Genomic DNA, 10,171 nt, shown 5'->3' with positions numbered 1-10,171 from the left:
TGATAAAAACTCTCAACAAAATAGGAATAGATGGGAAATTCCTCAGTATAATTAAAGGCATTTATAGAAAGCCAACAGCCAACATCATCCTAAATGGAGAGACTTTGAAAGCATTGCCCTTGAGAACGGGAACCAGACAAGGATGCTCTCTATCACTGCTCTTATTCAACATTGTGCTGGATGTCCTAGCCAGAGCAGTTAGGCTAGAAAAAGGAAAAAAGTGCACCCAAATTGGTAAGGAAGAAGTCAAAGTAACTCTGTTTGCATATGATATGATCTTATACACAGAAAACCCCAAACAATCCACCAGAAAACTACTGGAACTAATAGAAGATTTCAGCAAAGTTTTAGGATACAAGATAAACATACAAAAATCAACTGGATTGCTTTACACCAGCAAAGAGAACTCGAAGAGGAAATTGCCAAATCAATACCAATTACGATAGCCCCCAAGAAGATAAAATACTTAGGAATAAATCTAAGCAGAGACATAAAAGACCTATACAGAGAAAACTACAAGACACTACTGCAAGAAACTAAAAGAGACCTGCATAAGTGGAAAAACATATCTTGCTCATGGATAGGTAGATTGAACATAGTGAAAATGTCAGTTCTACCCAAAGCAATCTATGGATAACAGTGCAATCCTGATCCAAATTCCAGCAGCATTTTTTAGTGAGATGGAAAAACAAATCACCAACTTCATATGGAAAGGGAGGAGGCCCTGAATAAATAAAGCATTATTTAAGAAGAACAAAGTGGGAGGCCTTACACTACCTGATTTTAGAACCTGTTATACCGCCACGGTAGTCAAAACAGCCTGGTATTGGTACAACAGATACATAGACCAATGGAATAGAGTTGAGAATCCAGATACAAGCTCATCCACCTATGAGCAGCTGATATTTGACAAATGCCCAAAGTCCATTAATTGGGGAAAAGACAGTCTCTTTAACAAATAGTGCTGGCAGAACTGGATATCCATCTGCAAAAAATTGAAACAAGACCCATACCTCACACCATGCACAAGAACTAACTCAAAATGGATCAAAGACTTAAATATACAATCTAAAACGATAAAGATCATGGAAGAAAAAATAGGGACAACGCTAGGAGCCCTAATACGTGGCATAAACACAATACAACACTTAAAATGCTCATCAAAAGACTTCACCAAAAGAGTCAAAAGACAGCCTACAGACTGGGGAAAAATTTTGGCTACGACAAATCCGATCAGCGTTTAATCTCTAAAATCTACAAAATACTGCAAAACCTCAACAACAAAAAGACAAATAACCCAATTAAAAAATGGGCAAAGGATATGAACAGGGACTTCACCAAAGAAGATATTCAGGTGGCTAACAGACACATGAAGAAATGCTCACGATCATTAGCCATTAGAGAAATGCAGATCAAAACTACAATGAGATATCATCTCACCCCAACAAGGCTAGCCTTAATCCAAAAAACACAAAATAATAAACGCTGGAGAGGTTGTGGAGAGACTGGAACACTTATACACTGTTGGTGGGAAGGTAAAATGGTACAACCACTTTGGAAATCGATTTGGTGCTTCCTTTAAAAGCTACAAATAGAAGTACCATACGATCCAGCTATCCCGCTCCTTGGAATGTATCCTAGAGAAATAAGAGGCATCACACGAATAGATATATGCATACCCATGTTCATTGCAGCACTGTTCACAACAGCAAAAAGATGGAAACAACCTAGGTGCGCATCAACAGACGAATGGATAAACAAATTGTGGTATATCCACACAATAGAATACTATGCAACAATAAAGAACAACGGTGAAGCCATGAAACATCATATAACATGGTGGTAGCTGGAACTTATGCTGAGTGAATTTAATCAGTCACAGAAGGACAAATACTGTATAAGACCACTATTATAAGAACTCAAGAAAAGGTTTAAACACAGAAGAAAGCATTCTTTGATGGTTTCAAGGGTGGGAAGGGAGGGTGAGAGTTATTTACTAACTAGATATTAGATAATAATCATCTTACACGAAGGGATGGACAGCACGCACTACAGGGGAAGTCAGCACAACTGGACTAAACCAAAGCTAAGAAGATTCCTGAATACAATCAAATACTTTGAGAGACAGAGTAGCAGGGGTAGGGGTCTGGGGACCATGCTGTCAGGGGACATCTAGGTCAATTGACATAACAAAGCTTACTAAGAAAATGTTCTGCATCCTACTTTGGTGAGTGGCGCCTGGGATCTTAAAAGCTCGCGGGCAGCCGTCTAAGATGCATCATTTGGTCCCAACCACCTGGAGTAAAGGAGAATGAAGAACACCAAAGACACAAGGAAAGTATTAGCGCAAGAGGCAGAAAGGGCCACATGAACCAGAGACTTCATCAGCCTGAGACCAGAAGAACTAGACAGTGCCCAGCTACCACCAATGACTGCCCTGACAGGGAACATAACAGAGAGTCCCTGATGGAGCAGCAGAAAGATGGGGTGCAGAACTTAAATTCTAGTAAGAAGACCAGACTTAACGGCCTGACTGAGACTGGAGGAACCCCGGAAAGCATGGCCCCTGGATTCTCTATCAGCTCAAAACTAAAACAGTTTCTGATGCCAACTCTTCAGACAGGGTTTAGACTGGACTGTGGAATATAAAGTGATTCTCGTGAAGAGTGTGCCTCTTAGCTCAAATAGATACAAGAGACCAAAGGGGCAGCTTCTGTCCAGAGGTGAGACGGGAAGGCAGAGAGGTTTAGGAGCTGGTTGAATGGACATGGGGAATCGGGCGGAAAGGAGGAGTGTGCTGTTGCAGAATGGGGTGAGAGCAGTTAGGGTCACATAACAATGTATGTATAAAATTTTGTGTGGGAGACTAATTTGAAATGTGAACTTCGTTCATACTACAATAAAAATAAAAACAATATTGCCAAATAACTTAGCTGTATAATTGTACATGTATCAACATGGAAAGATATCCAGGGACAGTTGTCAAATGAAAAATCAAGATGCAGAACCATATGTGTAGCATGGCCAGGTGTCTGTGAAAATAACAGAAACTTAGGTGTGTGTATGTGTTACTGTAGGTTTAGAAGTACTCTGGAACAGTGTGCACCACATGTTAACAGAAGTTCTCTTTGAGAAGCGGGATTAGAGGGACTTTGTAAGCCTTGGGTGTCTGTCATTTTTCCTTTTTCTTTTTTTTCTTCAAGCATTTATTGCTGTCATAATCATTAGAAAGACTATTTTAAAAAGGGGAAAGTACCCGCATTCGCACACTAACAGGAGAAGCTTCAGACAGAAGACTGCACGGCTCCAAGAGCTGGTGAGGAGAAGGGCTGAGGAGGACTAGCTGAGTAAGCCCACTAGGAAGAGTGGGACGTGCAAGGCCAAGGGGGAGGGAATTCAGAAATGGACAGCCAAGTCGGATGCCACAGAGAGGTCAAAAGAAGTGAGGCTCAGGTTTGGGAAGCAGAGGGAGAGGAGCAGGTTTGGTAACTCTCAGGTTACAGTGAGGGGGCTAGCTTCAAGTAGAACATGAGCTGAAGCCACGTGGCAGCGAATCCAGGGAGCTTCCCTTGCTGCTAAGTGACCAGTGGACAGACTTGTGCTTGGTTGTTGCCAGTTTGCAACTTCATGTCCCAAAGCATCAATACTTAAAAGGGGGAGGGACATAATTCTTCAGTTTATCCACCTAAGCCGTATGATGTTTTGCCATGAGTCTCGTGACGTATACAAAATGTCTGTGCTCCAGACTCAATGGTTTGACTGAGACTGGAGGAAGCCCAGAGAGCATGGCCCCCAGACACTCTGTCAGCCCAGCATTAAAACCATTCCCGAGGCCAACTGTTGAGTCAAAGATTAGACTGGACTATGGGACATAAAATCATACTCGTGAAGAGTATGCTTCTTAGCTCAAGTAGATACTTGAGACTAAATGGGCAGCTCCTGTCGGGAGGTGAGATGAGAAGGCAGAGAGGGTTAGGAGCTGTTTGAATGGACGCAGGAAATCAGGGGTGGAAGGGAGTGTGCTGTCACAGTATAGGGAGAGCAATTAGGGTCACATAACAATGTATGTATAAATTTTTGTATGAGAGACTAACTTGAATTGTAAACTTTCACTTAAAGTACAGTAAAATAAATTTTTTTTAAAAAAGATTAGATAGGAACCTTAGGGGGCAGTGAGTTTATGTCAATGAGGGAGAAACAACTCAGAAAAGGTCAGAAAAGGAGGGTGAGAATGGTTGCACAACTCGAAGAGTGTAATCAGTGTCACTAAATGGTACATGTAGAAACTGTTGGATTGGTGTATGTTTTGCTGTGTATATTCTCAACAACAGCAACAAAACAGATAAAATTTAGGGGAACAAAAATGTCTGTGCTGGCTGCTGAAGGGACATTCTGCGTACACCAGCAGTAACCCAAGATGTTCACACAGCAGTGGGCCGTCAGTGCCACCAGTCAGGCTGCTGCAGTGGTGTCTGGTCTACTGTTCACAACATGGGGGCCAGAGTGCCTCACCTTGCCCTGTTGTACACCTTCCAAACTCTTGAACTGGCCTCGTATAATTTTTTTTCCCTTCTAAGTTGGGTAATGACTAACACCCACACAAAGGCAGGCCCACTCAGTGCTGTCTTTATTCACTTGATATCTGGGTCTGTCCCTTTTCTTCCACTTTGAGCCTTTCACAGTCATCCTGGCTTAGCAGGTTCCTACTTGGTTTGAGCCAGTCCCTGAGTAGAGTGTTTTCCTCGCCCCAGGAGTTCAGTGCTATTTACCTCCACCAACTGGGGCAGATTGAGAAGCTTGCAGAGAGGGCTTTCCTAGGGCTCTATGGCCTCCTTTCAGCTCAGCTCCCCTTAGTGTGGCTTCTCCTATGCCCTGATTGACTGTCTTCAGACTGTCTCCTTACCAGAAGCTCACCAAGTGAAGAATAGGCAGCCCTTGAGTTTTGGGAGTTTTCAGAAATGAGCATCTTAAACATGGCCCAGTTTTTACTTTCAGATTTAAATGTTCTTTTGGGCCAGGTTATGTTTGCTTCAGGAACTTGATTAGCATAATTTCCTTCCAGAGTTTTATGTAGTTTTTATTTTTACCATGTCCTTTCGGACTTACGCAGTGTGTATTATTTTTCTTAAGACTATGTTTTAAATTCAAAACTCCTTGGGACTTAAATCCATAACCAGTATGTTAACACATATGCCACCCAAGTGCAATGATTTGAGGAGTCCAGATGGTTTCTGTCCAGAGTGTGGATCCAAGCTGAAACTTAAAAGAATTAAAATAAAAGTTGCTCCCTATTTGCTTCCTTTCAGATAACTTGCAGTTCTCATGAATACCAGTTGTCTTCCCTAGAAATTGGTGTAAGGTATACCACTCATAGTCTCTGGGTGGTACAAATGGTTAACATACTCGGATGCTAACTAAAAGATTGGTGATTTGAGTCCACCCAGAGGCACTTCAGAAGAAAGGCCTGGCAATCTACTTCTGAAAAATCAGGTATTGAAAACCCTATGGAGCCCAATTCTACTCTCATACATGTGGAGTCGCGATGCGTTGGAATCAACTCAGCAGCAACTCGTTTTGGTTATACCATTCATTGTATCTCTCAGTTGAGGGCATCAAATGACAGCAGACAAATGGTTGGCTGACCATTCATTTCTTAAATTATTGATTCTCTGTGTCCTGCCTTCTGAGTTTGATAAATAATGAGCAGGCAGTGGCAGCTCTTTGCTTTGCAAGGCATAACATAACCAGTGGTCGTCAGGGAGGTGGGTATTCTGTCTGCGCAAGCAGAGAAATGATGAATAATACACGTGAGTTAGCACCATCTGGTTTGAAACGCCCCACCAGGGATGAACATTTAGTGAAAAATAAATGCTCATTGACAGCTTTCCCCTTTTATGCCTCAGTGGTATACTTTTAGAACAGCTTACTGAATTGACTTTTAGTTTTTTAGTCTCAACGGCTTGTTTCCTAAGTCTCACTTACTAACTTTTAAAAAATGTATAGGAATAACTGACAGGCTGTGTCTTTGCTCTTAGGTGAGTTTTTTTTTTGTTTTCGTTTTTTAATTTAATACTGACGGGGAGCATGGCTCTCAGGGCAGCTAATAGTAATTGTAAGTGAGGGATTGAGCTTGCCTTTGAAAGCGCTGAGCCCAGAGGCAAGGAGTTAACCTGACTGTAGCAGGGAGGTCTTGTACCTGCTGGACATTTCCAATCGCTTGTAACTAATTTAAAATTTATGAACTTCCCTGTGGAAATTAGTCCTTATGTTAACAGACTCAAGCATCAAAATCTCAGCTAAAGTTAGCTCTTGCTAGCTGGTAAAAATCTGATTGGCCTGGAAGTTGATCAAATTGAAGAAATGTGATACATCTGCAAATTTTTTTTGGCATTCGTCACCAGATCTTGTTAATAGTTTGTTCATTCATTCAACAAACATTATGAATAGCCTGTGTGTCAAGCATTCGCTCTTTCAGTAACAGTGTCTTGAGTGCCCGCAGCGTGCTACACACTGGGCAAGGAACCAGGAACACGGCTGTGAGTATGGCAGACACGGGCCTGCCCAAGCAGATAGCTTGTTGAAGAATGCACACTGTAAGGGGAGAGTGTTGCAAGCAGGGTGTGTGCTGTGAAAGGGTGCACTGGGCTGTGTCTGGCACAGGGGCCACAGAGCTGTGACTGTGCACCAGCACAGGCTGGCTGGTGCTATGTCACCAAGCTGGCCCTGACTGGGGGCACACGGCCTAGGTGGGGGATGGCACACAAGCAGGGTCTGAGGGTGCTGGCAGACCGCAGTGGCGGGCTCTTTGGGTACAGGGGAGCGGGCAGGGGTGCAGCGTGGTGCATGTGTGCTGACCATGCCTCTGCCCTCTGTAGCATGGACAGGGACAGCCCCGATGTTCACCAGGACCTGAACACCCTAAAGACCAAGTTCCAGGAGGTGCGGAAGGCCATCGGCACCATGCCCGGCATCCACTTGAGCCCTGAGCAGCAGCAGCAGCAGCTGCACAGCCTCCGGGAGCAAGTTAGGACCAAGAATGAGCTCCTGCAGAAGTACAAGAGCCTCTGCATGTTTGAGATCCCCAAGGACTAGAGTGAAGGCACAGCCAGGAGCGACGGGCCCTTCACATCCCTCGCCACCCCCTGGAGAAGGGCTGTCTCGGACCTCAGCTCTGAACCAGGCAGCCAAGCGGGCTGAACTTGATGCTCTAGCAGAACCGTTGGTACATCCCATATGTCTAGATGCATAATAACCAGTGCATGCTGGTGGGAGGAAGGCCAGGGCCTGGGCTCCACTTGCATCTTTGAAGAACACGGAGGGAAGGAGGCAGCATCTTCTTTGCTTCCTTCCCTCCCTCTCCTCTAACCCGTGGATGTGATGAGTGCATATACTAGGTACATATTGTTCCCCACGACTGCAGTTTTATGAAACATTGGCATAGAATTCACTGGGCATTAGGATGGTATGGATTGAATATGGTAAAGAGTCGCGGCTGTGAGAGAATGAACATTGTTTTGAAAGACTGCAGGGTGGCTTTTTGCCCCCAAACAGTTTGACTCCTTTCGTTTGAGCCCTGTCAGGTGTCAGCCAGAGCCCACAGGCAGCCCTTGTCTCCAGCTTCCCTGCGATCCCTGTGTCCTCAGTACTTTTAGCTCTTGCTCCTTTGGTCTCCTATTGCCAGCCACTTAATGCCAGAGAATGGCAGCCCTCACCAGAGCCCTCAAGGCTGCACCTGAGCTGGCAAGTCACCACTCCTACCCGCTGTAAAACTGCTCTTCAGGTGAGCAGATCTTACCCTTCCGGCATTTTAGATTCAAACGAGTCTGCTTTGGGGAATTGTTTCCTCCTCTGGCCTTCTCACTAGAGTCAGCAGCAGACGTCTACTGCACTACCACACCAAGATGCTGGGATGTGCCTTCTGCTCAGAGAAGTAGCTCTGGCTGTGTTCTGAGGGACACAGGCCAGTGCAGCCCTCATTAGCCCAGCCCCACTCCAGTGTCTGCCAGGCAGGAGATTTTATTTATGTGCCCTTCCCCTGGTTGTCAGATTGAGGGAAGAGCAGTTCCTTCCTTTGCCTCTTAAGGGGAGGTAAGAAGTAACTGCATCTTGTTTAGATCTAGAAATGGACACCTCACCTGTCCTGGCCTGCCCAGGGCTTAGCAGGTGCCTGCCAACTGACCTCGTTGGCAGGAACACTGGCTGAGGAGTGTTTGGAAGGACTCCCCAGGTGTCCCCGCACCTGTTGGGCAGCTGGCACAGTAGGACTCAGAGTGTAGAGTAGGTCAGGCTTCAGTGGCCTTGGGCAGGAGAGCACACTCTGAGTGTAAGTGGGCAGTCTCCACTAACAACATCCCAGCAGCCTTGGGATTGTTACTTAACTGAATCAGTTATTTTCTAGAAATTTCAGAGTAGTGTGGGGGCCGGTTTTAAGGCTCTGACCAAATACGGTGAAACCTGAAGCACGTGAAAAACAAGACCACTGGGGTCTGAGGCTGAGATGGACAAGGGGCACCTTGTAGGGGCAGGGAAGACAGAAGCTGCCTCCCCCCACTCCGTGTTACAATTGAAAGAACTTAAGCATTCATGTCTTGTCTTACACTCTGCTCTCAGGATGTCTTGGTGTTTGTACTGAGGAGCCCGCAGCAGGATGCCTCTTGGAAAGCTGACAGGAAAATGTTTGCTTTGCTTGGTGTGTACATAGAATAAATTGTGAAAACTCTATGCCTCTCTTTTCTGCCCCTCCCCCCAGCACATACATCAGCCAGACCAGCATAAACACACGATGGCTCCTCTCCCAGAGCAGCCTGACCATACCGGCAGGTGTCCTTTGGTGGTTTGAGGAGGTTCAGGCCTGTGAGGGCACTCAGAGCAGGGCGACATCCCCTAGGAGAGTAATCTGGAGTCCCTCACAGGGCCGAGCACCTCTTGAAGTACCACTTATTTGGGTTACCGGCAGGCTCTGGTGCTAAGTACTTTTCACCATCACAGCAGCCCCAGGAAGATGGCGTTCTCTTGACTCTGCAGATGATGTAGTTGAGTCTTGACAGGTATGGCTTGCCCTGAGTTTGCAGACAGAGAGGGCTGGGATGAAAGTCCTGAGCGGGTGCCCTTAGCTACTGAGAGAGAGAGAAAGCAAGGCAGACGTGCTGTCCCAGGCAGCGGGTACCTCCTTGGGATGGGGGAAAGGGGGGCTTTGTGATTTTAACTGTCCCTGGGCCACACCAACTCTGGTGACAAGACAGTGGGGCATGGTTCCAGGGAAGAGAGGACCAAACAGCCAACGGCCCTACACTGAGAGGACTCAGAATACTTTCAGAACACGAGGCCTTGTGGCTTGACAAGAGGAAAGGCCAAGCAGGTAAATAAATGGACTAGAAAGATTGATCTGTGGAGAAGTCCTTTTTTTCTTTTGTCCTGGCTTTTGGGGCATGCCTCTCTCAGGGAACCATTCCCCAAATAGAAGGGCTTTTCTCTACCTTGCCTCTATAGGCCTGGGGCCCAGGCATCTGGAGAATTTGGGGGCCTTTCTTCCATGACTGCTGACACTATTTTCAGAATAGCAGGGCTTGTTTCCGGTCTGGGAAAGGTGCAGTCTCCTTCCACAGTAGAAACCCAGCACGCCTCCTCCCACTCTCCTCCCTCCAGCCACTTCTACAAGCAAAGCAAGCCAGGTTTTCCATTTTAAATTATTTTATTTTATATTAAAAAACCAATAACTTTAAAGACTGTCTCACACACAGTATAAACGTCTGGGTAAGATTTTGTTCATGTCCATGACACTGGAACTATTAAAGTGCAAATTTTGTTTTTTTCCTTTTTGCAATTGAACACACACATGTAAACAAGTCACTTGGTTATGAGTTGACCCACACCACCGCTTGGCCTCAGAAGGGCAAAAGGTTTTCACCAGCTGTGATGACAACCCAGAATCACAGACAAGATAATGCCCCTTTTGTGCTGACCTTCAGCCCGGCAGGACGGGTTTCTTGGCGCTCAACAGTAGCTAACTTCCAAACTCCTTCCCCCACTCTTGTTCTCAGGTCTTTGTGACAAGACAAGTGCCCCCTTCCCTGGGCCCATGCCCCGAGTCAGGTGGTGGGGCGCCAGTGGCGAATGGGGCGGGGGGGGGGGGGGGGGACAGGGAGTCCTGGTCGCAGCAGTTCTCTTTCCT

General features: G+C 45.9%; 1 protein-coding gene across 1 annotated transcript in view; it reads left to right on the top strand.

The window, feature by feature from the left end:
• MED9 (mediator complex subunit 9) overlaps positions 1–8,762 on the top strand; it is a 20,385-nt gene extending 11,623 nt beyond the window's left edge. The window contains exon 2 of the mRNA XM_004381015.2: positions 6,876–8,762. Within this exon, the coding sequence (XP_004381072.1) occupies positions 6,876–7,092 (217 nt within the window). The 3' untranslated portion in view covers positions 7,093–8,762. The remainder of the gene's footprint in view (positions 1–6,875) is intronic.
• Positions 8,763–10,171: the final 1,409 nt, after the last annotated feature.

Source organism: Trichechus manatus, unplaced genomic scaffold, assembly GCF_000243295.1.
Source record: "Trichechus manatus latirostris isolate Lorelei unplaced genomic scaffold, TriManLat1.0 scaffold00080, whole genome shotgun sequence".
Classification (NCBI taxonomy): Eukaryota; Metazoa; Chordata; class Mammalia; order Sirenia; family Trichechidae; genus Trichechus; species Trichechus manatus.
This window is presented reverse-complemented; position numbering and strand designations above follow the sequence as displayed.